At 25.1% G+C, this 17,986-nt stretch overlaps 1 protein-coding gene across 1 annotated transcript; it reads left to right on the forward strand.

The window, feature by feature from the left end:
* Positions 1-373: 373 nt before the first annotated feature.
* On the forward strand, positions 374-16,721 carry LOC129976764 (uracil phosphoribosyltransferase homolog). The gene is made up of 8 exons (XM_056090502.1): positions 374-706; positions 2,193-2,235; positions 4,124-4,193; positions 5,301-5,363; positions 7,320-7,481; positions 11,676-11,774; positions 14,146-14,301; positions 16,599-16,721. Exons 1-7 carry the CDS (start codon positions 561-563, stop codon positions 14,250-14,252), a joined length of 690 nt encoding a protein of 229 aa, XP_055946477.1. The 5' UTR covers positions 374-560; the 3' UTR covers positions 14,253-14,301; positions 16,599-16,721.
* The last annotated feature ends 1,265 nt before the right edge of the window (positions 16,722-17,986 follow it).

Raw genomic sequence — 17,986 nt, forward strand, 5'->3', positions numbered from 1 at the left:
AATAAGGTTTTGTTCAGAAATATATTTTTATGAAACTGTTAGAGAACAACTACGTCATAAAATATTTTTTCCCTGAGATTTAAATTAAAAAAAAAAGAATATATAGATTTGTTTATTTTGCATTCGAGTTTGCATTTTATGGTAAAGTTGGGGAATTGAATATAGTTTTTAGCATGTTTTCTCTTCTTCATCCATCTTGATTTGAGGAATTGGAATTGATATCAAAGTATTAGTTGCCCAAAACTAATTTATAAATAATAACAATTTTTTTTTTATTTATTTGCAATAATCTAGTAAATAAGCCAACCAGTTCGGTTTTCATCAACCGGAACTATTTTGATGAAATTCCACCGTAACCGTTCCGTTCATTGATTTAGTGCCAAAACAAAAACAACGAGTTTGTGAGGATTTGGTTATGTATTAATACCCAGTTCAACATAATTTTGTATTTTTATTATGGGTGATTAAAAAATGTACCATAACTGAACTGTCCAGTGAATGTCTAAATTTCCTAAAAAGAAGTATTAAAAAGTCTGAACCCTTTCAGAATTTAATCAACCATGTTGGCCGATGTTCCCGATGTTTTGAAACCAAGCCAACAGGCTAATTTAAATGCTGATATTAAAACAGATGAATTCGGGCCTAATTTTAAAGTTATCTTGATCAATGACCAAGTACGAGAGCTTCAAACTGTAATACGAGATAGGTATGTAATCTGTGACAAAATTATTATAATCTTTTGTAGAATGTAGAACTAATTTATGGAACATGAATTGGTTTTAATGTAGATGTAACGATTTTTTTAATGAAATAAACATTTTTTAAATATTGCCGTTTTTTAATATAATTGTTTTGGTAATTTTAAGATAATGTTTGATTTTTTATTGACTCATTTACATAAAATTTATATAAATATGAAATTGCTTAGTGTTATATATGTTTATATTATTTATATTAAGGTAAAAATTGTAATTTTTAAGTTTAATGCTCAAAAATCTGCAAAATGTTATAAAAATGCTGTTCTGTCTCTTTTAGGAAAATTTGAATAAAATTAGATAAATAGTATTTGAATGTAGCAAATGATGTAAATTTTTTTTTTTTTTTTTTTTTTTTTTTTTTTTTTTTACATATGTATATAGAATTCTGAGTTATTTCTCATTTTTCGGTTAAATTGTATTTAATAATAATACTTATATTTTACTAAAAATTACAGAAGAATTCAATATAGGTTCAAATCAAAATGCTTATTGAAAAGATAGTAAATGTAATTAGAATATACCTACTTTATTTTGTATCCAGAATGCTTCCTAAATGTTCTGAAATAGGTCAAGTGGAAAATGAATGAATAAAATATTTTTCAATAAAAAAAATTCACATTCCATTATTTCCCCCTGTTTTATTATCTAGCTAATCAATACGAAGGTGCTACCAATTTTTGAAATGATTTAATTAGTATGAGCTACCCATTAATCAGTTTTAATGTCAGAATGTCATAGTTTTGAAATTTATTTTTTCCTTTGATTTATATTCAAGGAACTAAAAAGTAATTATTTTTTTTGATATATTACTATATTTAACATTTTTTAAATATATATCTATAAAATAGTTTTTTAAGATGATTTTGTACTGAATTTTTTGATAATTTTTCTTTGAAAAAAAGAAATTAAACAATTTTGGTACTTACTTTAATGTTTTCTTTATCTTATTATGCTGAGATCTTAGCTTTGAGTTAGTTAATTAATAGTGTGATATTAGATAATATGTATGCTATGTTGTAGGAAATCAGTGAAGCAATTAAATTTTATGGATCTAAATATTTAGCTTAAAAATTAATTGTCTATAAAAACAATTTGGGAAAAAAATAATAATAACTTTAGTAAAAAGATTGGAAGAGCTCTATTTTATGATTTTATAATCAAGAATAGAGTTCTTGATTCTGCAACTTTTTTATTGCTATTTTTCATTATTTATACATTATTCCCCATATTCATCATTGCTTGCATTAAATAATTTTTCTATGTTCTGATTTGCAGTAAGAAACTTTTTTTTTAAAAATCTATCCATATTCATTTTTTTACTGTGGTTGAGATTTGCTAAATGTTGATAGTTCTAATTTAATTGCTGTTTTAGTTATAATTAACAAATTATTTTTAATTTTATAAAAGAAATATTAATTGGATTTTTTTTTCCAGAAATACTAATAGAAGTGACTTTGTGTTTTATGCTGATCGTTTGGTGAGTTGAATTTATAATTGCATTTCTCGATGAATGACAGTTTTTTAGGCATTTATTTTATTATAATCCAGTTTAATATTGGATGTTTTAAGCTAATTGTTGGAAAATATAATTGTGAAATCTAAAGTGGATGCAGAATTATTCTCTTTTAGTTATTCATGAATCAAAATAAATTTGGAGTATACTTTCTGATGTGGTTGTCAAAGACACAACTTTTATCATGTGCAAAAGTGATTGCTAATGTAATTAGTCATTTTGAATTCTCAAATTGATAATAAATTCTACTATAAAATCCTTAACAATTAAATGTTTCTTGAAAGTAGATTTCAATTAATAATAATTTTACTTAAAATATCGAATCCTTCCTTTTGAGGGCTAAAAATATAGTACCCAAAATTTATATATATACCATTGAATTCTATTTTTTTAGTTATTGGCATTATTATTAATTAATAAGCTTTGCTTTATGATATTATCAGTGTTACTACTGTATGTAATGTGAACATTTCATTGTATAAATAAATTTTTCTTGAGATAAAATTGTTAGCATTTAACAACTGTGAAAGAAACCATTTTTTTTTTCAATTATTCTATCTTTACATTGCAGAATTAAAACTTTTTTACAAATTATTTCACAATTATTTGAAATCAGTTTATCTTTCTTTTCAAGCTTTTCTTTAGTATCTTTAATGCATCCTAATTGATCAAATCTACATATTGATCACTATTTTCAGTCTTTCTTCTTATTAACTTACATCCTTATTACAAAGCTAAATTTAAAAAGTAAACATATTCTAGATAAGATCCATTTTAAGTATTTACCTTTGCTTTTTTCTTGGCATCTTGAAGCATGACATGATCTCGTATAGTAACAAATAAGACATATATATCTCTATTACAAAAATACAATAAAACATAAAAATGCAAAAAAAAAAGCAGATGTTTTACAGATGCAGATGTTACCTTTTTACATTAAGGAATATAGGATTATAAAAAACCTCATTTAATTAAGAAATATTCCAATATTTAACTTTGTATCCTCTTAAAAATAGCAATAGTTTAATTGATTTTTAAAACATGGGTTTAATCTCCTACTCGGCATTGACATCCTTCACAAATCTAGGTCCCAAACAAGAGAGAAATAAATAAGTCTTACTATTTATTTGTAGTGCAGTGAAGAATTAGTTATTTTTGAAATGAAAAAAAAAAAAAAAAAAAGATTCTTATGATTTATAATTTCCATTCAATTAAATTGTTTCAAATTCAGCCATCTGATGAAGTTTGAAAAAATTCATCTTAAAATAACAAAGGGTATGTATGCTTTTTAAACAACGTTTTGAATATGACATGTCAATTTAATACAACTTTACAGTGTACATTATAACTTTGAATCTGTTTGCTGTTAATATATTGCATTTAACAATGCACAATCGAAAATTTAAAGAGTTAATGAGAAATATATTTTAAATTGGTAAAAAGGGAAAACATAGGATATATTTTTCAAACAAGCATCTGTGCAGTTTTGAGATATTCTGTTGATAAAAGTGGTATATTTTTGACTGTTATAATGTTTTTAAATAAATAACATTGAATATAATAATGTTATTTAAATAATAATATTTTAAAATGTTATTTTTTAAATTGTAGCTGTATTATGAAATTTTATTATAAAGAAATATGAAAATAGTATTTTTGTGTATATGCTTGTTTTAAGCTTTAAGGCACAACCATGATTAAATGAAGTTGCCTGTAACCACGAAGTTTAGGTAACCATGGTCTGATATTACACCATCAACTAAACTGTCTTTTTCTGAAAAGGAATGAATGAATATTGTCTATTTAGTATGTTGCTATTATGTTTTTTCTTTATTGAATTTGTTGTTTTTAGATTCGTTTAGTTGTTGAAGAAGGACTAAACCAATTGCCTTATAAGCGATGCACAATCACAACTCCAACAGGTAACTGCCCTGCAAAGCATGGAATAAAAGTATGGTGTAGTTTTAAAATTTCCATTCAATTTGTAAAGTAATAGAAAATTGAATACCTCTGATAAATTTAATATTTAATTTAAAATGTTTGAAAAATGCTACTATTCTGAAAGAATGAATTAAAATTGCAAAATTCTTTAAGTTTGGTTTAACTTGATATTCTTTTAATTTTGTTTAAAATACCAAGATTAGATAACTGCAAAGTAAAATTCTTTTCTTTAATCCATGGACCGGTGACTGTCCAGCGCCTGAATTTTCATAAAATGGCAGCACTTGAACATAGAAAGAAAGACCTTCTCATATTAACCTTTGGGAACACATTCATTTGAAACAGTTTTGCTTTTGTAGCATATTTAATTCTTTATGCTTTTAAAAGTAGTTGATAATTTGCTAGATTTCACATATTAATACTGAGATAATTTTAGGCAATTGTTACTACAATAAATTCAACAAATGCATGACATTCTGATGCATTAAATGTACCTAAAAGGTTAACGAGTGATTTACAATGTCATATTTACAGTAAGCATTATTAATTAATTTGTATTTTAATAATAATTATTCAATAATAATTATTAATAATTTATTTAATTAAAATCTTTACTTTGAAAAAATTTAAATTATATAATGACATAAAAATTACAGATGTTTTTTTTTCCCCCTCCTGGATTTTCAAATGTGCTCATAAAATGGGAATTAATTTGTTTTAATCTAAAATGAAAATTCATAACAGGTTAATTTTTAAAAAGAAATGTTTGTTTCTAAGAAGGTAATATGCTGAACTGACATAAATATTTGTTTCCTTATGTTTTCTATAATTTTACTTTTATTCGTCTCCAATATATGTGTTTTATTTGTTTCTAAGTAATATTTTTTTTATTTGTATATTTTAAATTTTTATGGTATTTGAGCATAGATTCTTAAAATTTGTTGCAAGAATCTTCTCACCTAAGCCTGGGAAGTGTAAATATAAATTTAATTTTCTTATCTTTCAGCTTAAAATTTAAGAAAATATAAATTTAAATAGTTTTTCTTATGATCTGGCCTACAACTAAAATGTTCCAAATTCATTTTTAGGTGGAACTTATGAAGGGCTGAAATATTTAAAAGGCAACTGTGGAGTCAGTATTGTAAGAAGTGGTAAGTGAGTGCATTATTGAAGAAAGTAAATATTTTTGTAATAATATCATTTAATCGTAAGAAATAATTTTACTCTATATCATCGTTTTCTGCTAATAAGAATTTCTTTATGCAGATATTTCACATATATTAAAAAATTAATTTTTACTATTCTTTTATCGAAGAAATTTGTAAATAATTTAACATTCCATTTCTGTGAAGCTTTGTCATCAACTGATACTTTCAGCATATTTATTTAATATTAAAAAGTCAGTAGATTAGATTTTGTATTGATTTCAGTCAGACATTATTTGTTAATCTAATCCAGGACTTTTAGGTAGTTTGCTTTTTGAATATCTTCTTGATCTTTGACTGGAAACTTTCTTTTTTCATAGCCTTATTTGGATATAAAATGTATTCAGCTTGACTGTGCACTCTAGTCCCAGCTTTTATTCAAATTTCTATTGTGAAAGTACTGAAACATGAGAATAAAAGCTAGAAAAAAAATAAGCTGCTATGGTACCAAAATATTGTAATACTTAGGTACTTACATTAGTGTAGAAAGCATTAAAAAAGTGGAATTTTTTTATAGTGTATAGCATAGCACTATTATTTTACAGTGTGATTAATAAATGTATTTTATCTTTCTGTCCGGAAGACTTGTTGTATTATAATTGTTGAATTGTTTGACAATAGAACCATAATAGGTGATTTATTAGGTGATCTTAAATTTCAATGGTGATAAATTTAAACTAGCAAGTGATTTATTAAATATTAATCAATATTATAATTTGTAAAATAGCCTTTATTTTTTAATTGACCGTGTGAAAGTTAATCAGTTGCAGATAATATTTGTTGAGTAATATTAGTTAAAAACATTTATTTATAATGTTTATCTCTAGATGAATTAATTCTTTTCTACTAAAATAATCAAAGTATTTCTTATATTATCAGTGTTTGAACTTTGTCATATGTTGAATCGAGAATATATGTTTTAATTGCCTGTAGTCATGTGATCAAGAACTAATATCTATTTTATAGAATTTGTTTTCATTATTGCAATCAGTATCAAGATATATGTAATTTTATTTTCAGAATTGCATGAATTCATGTTATCACACAACATACTACTGTTAATGCTGTAATTAAATTTGGAAAGATACAACATTTCATTTATTTATTTTGCTATAATATTTTGCAAAAAATGTTTGTCTTAAAATTGTGTGTTTTAAGTTACTTTCTTATTGTATAACTGCGCTAAATCAAACATTAAATTGCTAGTCAAATACTTAAATTAAAAGAAACAAAAATTGAAGTTATCTTGGGAAAATAATTACCATCAAAAATGTATTTAAGAAACATATTTTACATTATTTTATTATATGTACATTGGGCCATAAACATTTGTTGTCAGCTAAGTTTGTAAAGATTAATGCATTAGAAAATAAGTAAAAATATCAATGTAATTAACATTTTAAAATATGTTATATGAATAACTAACTGCAAATTTGCCATCATTTATCATTTTTAAATTGACTTTATATTCTACAATAAAAGTATTGGAATTTGTTTTTAGTAAATTAGCTTTAAAAATACTTTTAAATGCTGCACAGACATATTTTTTTTATCATGAAATAATAATCTTTCAAGCTTATTAATAAAAACTATAAAAGAAAAAAAAACTTAGATTATCTATAGTTTTGACTGTCATTATAACTGAATATTCTACTGGAAATATATAAACTGAGATAACCTAATGATGTCTGAAATAAAAAATTTTATTTATTGTTCTGAAAATGAAATTGATCTTCGTTGTTTGCAGTATCAACCAAGATCTTGATTGTTGCTTTAATTTGTATTTTAAATATGTCTTGATACTGAAATACACTATTGTGACAGCATTTTTTGATAATTCTTAAACTATTTTTCTGTTTGGATATTGATTAATTTATTTGAACTTTTCACTGTTTACAATAGGTGAAGCAATGGAACAAGGTTTAAGAGATTGTTGTCGTTCTATTCGAATTGGAAAGATCTTAATTCAAAGTGATGAGGACACACATGAAGCTCATGTTGTGTATGCAAAATTCCCAGAAGATATTGCCTCAAGAAAAGTTCTTTTGATGTATCCTATTATGAGTAAATATTTATTATTATTTGCATGTTGTTTTTTTTTCTTTTTTCCCCCAACTACTTCATTATTTTATTATATATGTTGACAATTCATTATGATTGTGATTTTGAAATCCCAGTCTGACTTGAACCTAGATTATTTTCAATTTTATTTTTGTATTTTCGCTTATGTAAAAAAAAAGAAAAAAAAAACTTTTTACATTTTTTGAAAACTATAATGTGCATCATATAAAAATTACAATAATGATTAAAGAATTATATAATTTTTAAAAAGTAAAAAATGAAATTTATAGAATAAATCAAATAAATATTGGAATAAATCTCTAAGTACTGTACTTATCTGGGATAATTTGTAGAATATAAGTTAATTTTAAATTTTCTTATATATTTATATACTTACTGTTAAGAGAAGAAATCCAGATGTTATAGGAATTAAAAATTATGAATCATCATATTTATAATTATTCATTAATTTCTAATCTATATCAAACATCCCTTCTTCGAAGCTATTTTAACAAGCATTGTTAGAATGTTCAGTGAGAAGGGAAGATCAATAGAATAGTTATCATAACTTTACTTAAGAATTATGTGAGTAAGGAAGTAAAGCTATTCTACATGTTTAAAAACAATGTTATATACTCACAAGTGACAAAGAATTCTTATTGAAGTGCTTATATTTTGCTGTCCTCAAAACGCTAAAACCTTGCAAAAATAGAAACTAAGCATTTATTATAGACGTTTATTTTAACAATTAATGATTGGGCTTTCCAAATTACTAGGTATGATAGTAAAAAAATATTTGTCTAATTTTAGTTAAACAAAACTAAGATAGATTAAATTAAGACCATAATTGTTTCCACAAGGAAAGGTTTGAATTAAGTTTTGATTATCTACTTTGAATCCAAACATAAAGAATGAAATTTTCATAAATCTTTGAAGATTAGTGCTTCCATTTTTAAGTATTGTTTTCTTACTTATATGATGTATTCCAATGTTTTATATTCCAAGTGATTTCATTATACACAGAATATTGGTCTAAAAATCTTATGTAAAAAATTAACTAAGATAAAAAAATTATTATGCAATGTATATCTTGAGTATCCTAGTTATATATTGAGGTTAATGTTGTCAGTTTCTGACTAAAATGAATAATTCTCAATATTTTGAATAGAGGTTTTAGTTAATTTCAATTTGGATTAAAATTCATAAATTTTATTATTAACTTTATTATTTATTAATTTTCAATACTGAGTAGTTATAAAATAAAGATTGAAAATTTGCTCAAGATTATAATTTTTTTCTTTGAAACTTGAGAAGTCTTCTCCCTTCCCTTTTTTTCTTTTTCCTTTTTGCTTCTACATCTCTTTTAAAGAGGGGAAAAATTACTTTATTTCAGCTTTTGATTCATATGTTCTAAATTGGTTTCTAGTTACAAATTATGTTGTTTTCTTTTATCTAAGGTGTTTCTATTTTTGCTGAGACAGTACTTTTGTAACATTTTTTTTATCTACCCTTGTTGGAAAGCACTTTGATTGTAGTTTCAAAGTGTTTCTTGCAGGGTTAAACAAACTGGACCAGTTCAGCATATAAAGTCATTTGTTTATATTGACTTTATGTAGATTTTTCTGGTTGTACAAATTTTTAAATTGGAAGAATCCTTTAGTAATAACTTGTTTTGTTCAATATATTGTATGGGGTGTTCACTCTAACATTAGTCTTATAGTTAATTTCTAAAAGGTTAGAAATAGGCTTATTCTTTATCTAGGACAAATTCTCCTTATGATGTAAAGGACTACATTTTATGTTATCATAATTAGCAAAATATTTTCAATACATTAATTGAAAAAAAATATTTCTGTGACCAAAATTGATTAAGTTTCTGTAGTTTTGAACTTCATCATTTTAAGACAATTAATGGCAATCTCAAGGAAGCATTGTTCATTGATTTATGAATCTTCATCAAATCGGCCATTAAAGTGATGTAAAATCATTTAAAATAGTGTGTTTTGTAACTCAAACAGTTTTATTTGCTGAAATGTGATATATTTTTAAAAAAAATTAAATGCTAGTATAATAAGAATATTTACTGATTGTAATTGAACAAACTGATATATTGCAGAAAAAATTTTTAGAGATTATTATTATTATTTTGCAGTATATTTGTTGAGTCAAACAACCCAAAATAATTTGTTGAACCAGACAAAATAATTATTGAACTGGATTTTAATTATATAATGTGTAAATTTTTTCAATTCCTACTATTATTTCACACTATCCCTATATATATTTATATATCTTGTTCAAATTTTCAATTGTTAATAAAATACTTTTTATTCATCCACTCAAGTTCAAATACATTTTTAAAAACTTGTAGTGGATGATACTTGATGTGAATACAGTTTTTTCAAATATTAACACATTAATTATTAAATTGAATTAATTTTTAATACTTTAAATAGAGTTTTAGCAGTTTATAATGAAAATTGAAATCAACAGGCAGTAGTTCAATCAGTAAAATGCAAGGATTTCAGTATTTTTCACGTGATGGTGAAGAATGCAAGTTCAATTCTTGCAAAAGTAGGAATTGACCTAAAATTTTTTTTTAAATGTTACTTGTTTATAATGATTATAATTATAGCCATAACTAGGAGCTATAATATGAATTTATGTCTAAAGATTATTTGTATTTATTATTAAATACAATCAGTAATCTAGAACATTTTTTTTTTTAAAAAAAAAGACTGCAGCCATATTATAAATTTATTTATACCTCGATTTCCCAAAGTAATGCACAAGAATAATACCAAGCAACACAAACTAAAATTTATATAAAGTTTGTTGGAATACTGGATAATAAATAATATTCAGCATATTTTTATGAATATTATTGTTTTCTGTGTTTTTATTGTATTATATAATTTTGTGATACTTTCTATTATAGATTAACTTTATATAAATACCACCTCTTTCAAGAATTGTTTGTATTGTTAAATAAAATGCATAAATGTTGAGAATTTCTTGAAATTATAAATTTTTATACTACTTTGATCCAGAGAGATGCCTCATATTTTTCTTGTATTGCATGATTTATTTATTTTGGAAAAAGTAAAGTAAATTCATTTAAACAAATGCAGGAAATAATTATAAATTTTAATGTAAATATTTTTTTTTGCAATTAATTTATAAACATAAAGTGTTTAATTTAAGTTTTTTTATCAAAGGAAACCTTTTCTTTTTCAAGTTAAAAATACTATAATTAAACAATTTTATTGATCAGTTGTCAGATTATTTATAATTGTTATTGACAATAAGAAAATCTCTACACATAGGGCTTAAATTTTTGCTTAGTTTTATTCTAGTTTTAGATTGTTAGATGTAGTACATTAATGGCTACATTAAAAGTTTCTTTATTTAAAAGCTTCTTTGCTCTCTACAGTTTGTGAGAAAAGAACTATTGTCATTGATTAAAATATTGATTCAAATGAATAAATTTCTTTTAATATAGAGTATGATTAAAAAATGTGGAGAAGTAAGATGCAAGAATCATTGTTTACAGAATGAAATAGCAGCATACTTTTGTCCTTGTAAGAATATTCTGATAGACAGAGTTGTGCTGTTAATTTTCTTATTGTATATATATCTTGAGAATAAACCTCTTTCTATTTCTTTTGCTCATTTTATAGTATGTGTTGAAAGTCAAAGCAACAAACACATTCGATACTAAACAAAAGATTTAAAATTAGTTATGTTACTTTTACAACATATTTATTTTGTGCCTAGTAAATCAATTATGCAGTTATTGTAATTTTATTCATTTCTTAAAAGCTTCAAAAGCTATAAAAGAAATGCTATTTGATTGGTAGATTGTCTGCAAATTAAATAAATGTAGATAATTATAATTTTCCTTATTGGTATTTAGTGGAAGGATGCAAAGATTTGATTTGATTTGATTGTTTTTTTATGGCACAAGGGCCAATACTGACCAAGCTGTGCCAAACTCGAGTTAACTTAAAATACAAAAAATATACTCAAGGCTGCGAAGAGCTTTTAATTTTTTCTTTTCTGTAAGAGAAGAATATCTTTGATTTTCTTTGTTGATTATATCAATCTCTTAAAAAATTATTAAAACTTAATTATGCATAATATTAATTTTCTGTAAATTTTTATATAGCTTATAATATATTTTCCCTTTTGCTATAGGTACAGGTAATACAGTTATCAAGTCTGTAAAAGTTTTAAAAGATCACGGAGTTAAAGAGGATAATATAATTCTTCTAAACCTATTTTGCACACCTCATGGTAAGTTATTAAAATTTGAATTTTTTAAAAACTCTATTAAAAAATTGTATGAAAACAAAATGTGCTAGTATTTAAAATAAACAAAAGCATTTAATATAAAATAAGTACATTGAAAATATATCTAGGGGAGAAAAAAAAATGATTAGTTTTTATTCTTTATAAATGTTGAGTAAATTACTATATTGGCAAAATTGGATGTTTTATTTATTATTCTGTTAATATTTTGTACAGGTAGTACGTTATGGTATACTTGGTTAACTATTATTTGGGAATTGAAATATTTAAAAACCAAAACTTATTTAAAAGGCTATGAAAAGCAAAACTTAACCAATTATCAAAGTAAATACTAATTTTTGAGCATTCTGTCTGCAAATATGCATTAAAATGGTGATGGATTGACATGAAATCACAAAACTCTATTTCCACACATTTATACAAATACAATATTTGGTATTTTAATATAACAGTTACACATGAAATGTAACTACGTATATAACAATAGAAAACTTATGAGCTCATAATGTAAGCATGTAAACTAGATATTCTGAAATTCTCATAAATATACGAAAGCATTTAGTTACAATTACTTCTCTATCAATTGTAATCATTGATTCAAAAATCAATAATTTGAGAAAGTTAATGCATTCTAAAAAACAAACAAACAGAAGGACATTTTAACTTCTTGCATCAACAATTGATAATGAGGTGGTTGCTATTACTAAAGTCTTTATTGGTATATTTAGAGAAAATGGAAAATTTTTTAACAAACTATTTTCAACTTTAGGAAAAGATCATAGTTCAGAAGCCTGACATGGGTGATGAATTTGATATGGGGTAGGGTAACCATTTATTTCCTTCTCTTGATGCTGACTTAGGATCCAAGATCAGAGATGTATGTATTGTCACAAAAGAATCGCCAAAATGTATATGGTGAAAAGAGTTCAACAGGCTCAGTATCAAATAACATTGGTTTATTACACACTAAAAGATGAAAACCTAGTAGCAAAACACTGCTTGAATGTACAGAAGAACAGCAACAGCAATAACAGCCGGAAATTGTTAATAAAGAACTGTAACAGTGTAAAACTCTCAGTGAGAATTCACAAGAGAGAAACTTCACTCAACTACTCATATCTCTTGATTCATCATCTATTCTCAAATGGCTTACTATTGACTGACTCTCAAGTTTTTATAGTTTTGATGACAAAGCAAAGAAGTTTCTAGAAAGATATTGAAACTTCACTCTTAATCGATGTGTCATCAACACTGGAGTTATTGACTTTGTAGGAATCAGAGTTATCTGTAAAAGGAGATTTCTTACTAAGCCTACTTACTGCATTGGGAAGCAATATTACAAATTCGCAAAAAGTATATTTTATTTCATATGGAGTCACAAGCCATCTAACACTGGAACCATATTTCCTTCAATCATAAATGGAGCTTCACATCAGGTTGGAAAGATATCATCCAGTTTCCAGAACAGAATTAGTTGTCAGTAAACACTAGCTTAGGATTTTTCTTATCAGACAGTAGTTCTCTTCTTATTTTTCTTCATTTCCATAGAACCACGAAATTTTTCATGACAAGTGGGAGAAAAAAAATCTTTGTGGTTTTATTTTTGCATTTTCAACTTGGTGGTCAAATTTTCTCTCTTCTAGAAACACTTTTCCTCTGGATCTTTATCAGTCTTTATAAAAATATGGCTCTCAGGATGTCCAACCATTGCACAAATCTTTTTGTAGGAAAAAATGACATAATCAGAAAAAGTTCTACTAGGTCCCACATTGCTATTAATTTATTATCATATAATTTGGTCTAATTGAACAGTTAGGTGTAAACTTAGAATCAGAACATTCGAAAAGTTCCATCACTATATAACATTTAAGTTGATACATAATGTTAATGGGCAATTCCGCTAAGTATGAAAAATTTCAACACATTTTGGAATCATAAAATTACTAGATCCTTTTATTATGCTGTCAAGTTGTTTCGTTTCTTACGCATGCATGGCATCTCTGTACAAGATATTTTTTTTTTATTAATTAAAAGTATGTGTTAAGAAGGAGTGGAAAGGGGCTGATTTTGAGCATTCAAAACAAAACAGAATCAATGCATGATTCTCAGTGTCTGCTAGGGATGTCAAAATCTACAGTGCTACACGAAATGAATAATATTTCACAGATGTCATATATCAAGAGGTTGAAAATTCATCAAGAATTACATCTGATGAAAATTAAGTACCATTCAATGACGGGCATAAACCAGTAACATGGCAAAATATTTTAAATTAAAGCTATGATTCTTTCTTTGCATATTAATGAATATTTCTCTATTTTTTTGGTTTGTGTAATTTTTTTTATTTCTATTTCAGCTGCTAATTCTGTTATGAAAGCATATCCGGCCATGACTATTTTGACTTCTGAAGTTCACCCAGTGGCTCCGAACCATTTTGGGCAGAAATATTTTGGAACTGATTGAAATCCTACAATTTCTGTAGGCATATGAAAGTTTATTGCATTTATCTGTGGTAAGTGTCAGTCAAGTTATCTAATAAAAATTGATTTTTCTTTATAAGTAAAGTTGTTATGTGAAATTGTTTAGTGACTAAGCTGTAACCTATGAAATATTTACCCACCAGCTACAGCATTTTCATGTAAAAGATTTGCCTGCTTTTGACTTTATTTCTAATAAGAAAATATTTTGTGATCCAATATGTAGTAGTGCACATACATATTAGGAATATTTTTCATGATAATTGAATCAAAATTCAGTTAAGAATTATTATCTAAGTAAGAAGATCTTTTAAAAATATTTCAAAGAATTCCCCTCTACAGTAAAGAAAATCTAAGTCAAAACTTTTGTATTGTATATTTTATTATTTATTTGTGAAGAAAAGTGGTATGAATTAGTTGTTGCTTAATGTAATGAAACAGTAAAAATATCTATTAGTATGATGATATTTTAATAAGCAGCATGTAAATTTTTAAATACATTTAAATATTGGCACTTGTTTGCATGTCAGTATTGCTGGTATGTGAAGCGCTGTGATTTTAAATGAAATTTTATTAAATAACTCAGTTAATTATTGTTTTCATAATTTCTTGAAATTAATTACTTTAGAAACAAACAATTTGTCTCTTTGAAACCCAAGGAAAAATATTATTTTATGCATAAAAAAATGTTAATTATATCGGTTGTTTGCTCTTATTGTGTCCTAAAAATTAATTTCTTTATCTGTTAGATATAGACATATAATTCCAGTTGGGAAAATGGCTTATTGGAAGAATTATACTTTTCAGTCAATAATTGTATTTCTGAAATAGACTGACATAGTCCTCTGAATCATATTTAGCAAAATTTTGTTAATTTCCTAAAACATGTGATAAAATTATTGTTTTATGACTAAATTTAACTGAGTTGTTTTTCTAACCTAAATGGAAAGTGTATATAGAAATTTTAAGACACAATTAAAAAAACCTGCATATAATGTTTGGATGAAATTAAAAACATTGTAATTTTTTTAATAGTAAAAATATTCAGCTTGTACATAAATGATAATAATATAATTACATTGCACTTTGTTCATTAAAAATCGTAATGGAAGAAACTAGATAATTTTTAATTCAAAATAAAGTAATATTTAAAATCAACAATTCTAAAAATCTGAAACAAAAGTAACTTTACTGCTATCTTTTAAAACCTTTTTAATGTAAGTAACCTAAGTTCTGCTATTATCTACTACTGCCTGTCTGCTTGTCCAAGTTTTTAGCCATGCAGACAAAATGTAAATTACAATAATAAAAATGTTAGTGCTTAGATGTCTCTGTAATTGAAAATTAGTCCCTAAAAAAATCATTATAAAATAACATTGTTGTTGGCTGCTGAAATTTTGAAAAATTGAAGGGATTTAAAGTTTTATTTGCCCATTGAATTTGGTTTGTGATCCATTATTTGTATTTAGAAACAAATTATATATATATATATATATATATATATATATATATATATATATATATATATATATATATATATATATATATATATATATATATATATATATATATATATATATAAATAAATAAATAATATTCCTTTATGAGCAATCGAGTTCTAATTTTCTCACTGATATCAAATGTTTCACAATTTCAAACACAAATAAATTTGTTTAAATATTTTGCTAAATTATAAATAAAAAGTATTCATAGACCTGTGGAATGAAAATTCTGTAAATTAGAGATATTTTTTAAAAAAAATAGAATAACAAAGAAGAGATTGATTTAAAAATTTTCTCAAAGTAATAGTGTTACCTCCTAATGTAAAGCATTAAAAAATATTTAAGTATAATAACACAGCACTGCATTGTTTCAATTTGCAAATAGCCTTTTGAGATCTTTCTTGAGCCCACAAATTTACTTGTAAAATATGCCTAAAATAGGGATTTCCATTTCAGTTGCAGAAGAACTAATTAAAACCAACAAACAAAATATGACAATGTCAAAAGTATTTTACTAATTAGGATACATAAGACTAGAGGGACTGTATAAAATGTTAGATTTTACAACTTTTGTTGATATACATCTGACTTAAATGACAAATATAATTATTCCCACCATTTTTTTTCAGTTGGACTTTTATTCCTATATGTAACTGTTTAGAAATTAGCTATTAATCCATGATAATAGTGAACACCTTGTATATATATGAATCAATACATATTTCAAATGTCTGGTGCATATTCTCACATATTAAATGTAAATATTGAAGTAAATTATTAGTTATGGCTAACATAAAACAAGCTATATATTCATATTTTCTTTATTTCAGATGCAAATTGGATTATTAGAAGATAAGTGTTCTGTTTTTTACAGTTTATGTGTTCATTTATTTAAATATTTTTTCAGATTGTTTGAAATAAACTACAATAAATGTTGACTATTTTTGTGTGCAGTTAAGACTTATTTTTATTTAGTGTTCTTACTACCATACTTAAATTTTTATCAAAATTTCATATAGATCCAAATTCCTTTTCTAAAATTAAAGTATCAGTAACCCAAATGGTCATACAAACTAACAGCAAATTTTTGTTTCTCCCAAAATTAGATGTAATGATACAATTAGTGGAGATAGTTGTAGTTGAAATTTTTTAAAAATTCTGGATATTTTGCATTTTAAAATCCAAATTTTTTGAATTTATCAAATGTTAAATTCCTTATCATTCTCAAATTTTTTTTCATGGGTAGAATTGCCATTCAGAGATTAATTACATGGGCCATGTTATGATTAAAATCTGGAATATCTTCACTATTGTGAGCAGTGAAATATTATACATCCTCAGTATTTTTTTGTTTTTAATTCTATTAGGAAATATTTTTAATATATTTTATTGAACAACAAGATATCATGCTAAAATATTTTACATACCTGAAACATTTTCTGTATTGTTTGCATCAAATGTCTCTGATCATACTGAACTGTCAACTGTAAATAAAAAATATAAAGGCATTTATTATAAGACTGCAATAAATTGGAAAAAAAAAAAACCCAAAACAATAATTGATGTTACTTTTTTGAAAATGTTAAAGAACATTACTTAAAATAAAAATACACTTCAATTTCTTTTCATAAAGAATAGTTTGGTATAGAAGAAGTATTAGAATTGCGAAAAAATTTGAATTTGATGAGTTTCCTGAGTTTGAAAAACATGCTTTTGGCATTATGTCTGTGCACACAACAACCCAAGAATGCTTCAAGTTAAACTAATGAAATTTGGTTTGTAAATTTCTATCAAATTTTGAATTAAATCCATATAGAGGATGAATATCTATTTTACTTTTCAAGTACAATTGTATTCAATAAGAACAAAATTTAAAAAGCTAGGCAGATAAAATTTGGTACCATATTTATTAAAGGGCAAAAGTACAGGCTGTTTGCTGGCCTGTACTTTTACATGTATGGACACTCAATGATTCAAATTGATGAAATTCAGCATATGATCTTTTGACAACAACAGTGGTTCCGTGCCCATCTCACCACCTGCACGACAAGACTTCCACCAGGCCCGGAAACTCCAACCACCAACGCAGCGCATCCTCAAGCTCAGACAACTCCATTCAGCCCTGCATAGCCCATGACATCCCTGCTCCAACCCAACCTAAAACCAACCATTCCTGCTCTAACCCAGCCAAGTCAGCTCCTCACCAGTCTAACCGAAT

This window comes from Argiope bruennichi, chromosome 7 (assembly GCF_947563725.1).
Source record: "Argiope bruennichi chromosome 7, qqArgBrue1.1, whole genome shotgun sequence".
Lineage (NCBI taxonomy): Eukaryota > Metazoa > Arthropoda > Arachnida > Araneae > Araneidae > Argiope > Argiope bruennichi.